At 59.5% G+C, this 654-nt stretch overlaps 1 protein-coding gene across 1 annotated transcript in view; it reads left to right on the top strand.

The window, feature by feature from the left end:
* The window catches only part of LOC125488176 (telomerase protein component 1-like), a 9,499-nt gene extending 8,905 nt beyond the window's left edge, over positions 1–594 (top strand). Inside the window, exon 6 of the mRNA XM_048621104.1 lies at positions 4–594. Coding sequence (XP_048477061.1) covers positions 4–165 — 162 coding nt within the window. The 3' untranslated portion in view covers positions 166–594. The remainder of the gene's footprint in view (positions 1–3) is intronic.
* The last annotated feature ends 60 nt before the right edge of the window (positions 595–654 follow it).

Raw genomic sequence — 654 nt, forward strand, 5'->3', positions numbered from 1 at the left:
CAGGGTGATTCCGGTGGCCCGCTCTCCTGTCGGGAAGAGAATGGGAAATGGTTCCTGGCCGGGATTGTGAGCTGGGGAGAGGGCTGTGCCCGCAGGAACAAACCAGGAGTCTACAGCCGCGTAACGAAACTCCGAGAGTGGATCCGAGAGCAGACCTCCCTGTGAGGGGAGGTGGGGGTGTCTGGGAGGGGGATGTGGACACACAGACCAATGGTGGGTGGGTGGGGTACTGGGGGGAAACAGACAGACCACCCACAGCTGTCAGAAACCCCCTCCCCATCGCTGGGAAACTCGCCCAGTCACCATGAATACCCTCTGTCAGTGTCCAGACCCTCCACCACACTCTCAGGACACAACACCTCCCCCCACCCCTGTCACATTACTCCCCCCAACCCCCCCCCTCCCTCCCTGTCAGGACCCCTCCCCTCCTCCCAAGCACATCATCACCCCGAGAAACTAGCGTCACCCCACCCCAGACACAGACAACCCTCACTTTACTCTGTATCTAACCCCGTGCTGTCCCTGTCCCTGGGAGTGTTTGATGGGGGGGACAGTGTAGAGGGAGCTTTACTCTGTATCTAACCCTGTGCTGTCCCTGTCCCTGGGAGTGTTTGATGGGAGGGACAGTGTAGAGGGAGCTTTACTCTGTATCTA

Source organism: Rhincodon typus, unplaced genomic scaffold (assembly GCF_021869965.1).
Source record: "Rhincodon typus isolate 14 unplaced genomic scaffold, sRhiTyp1.1 hic_rhity00000053, whole genome shotgun sequence".
NCBI lineage: Eukaryota > Metazoa > Chordata > Chondrichthyes > Orectolobiformes > Rhincodontidae > Rhincodon > Rhincodon typus.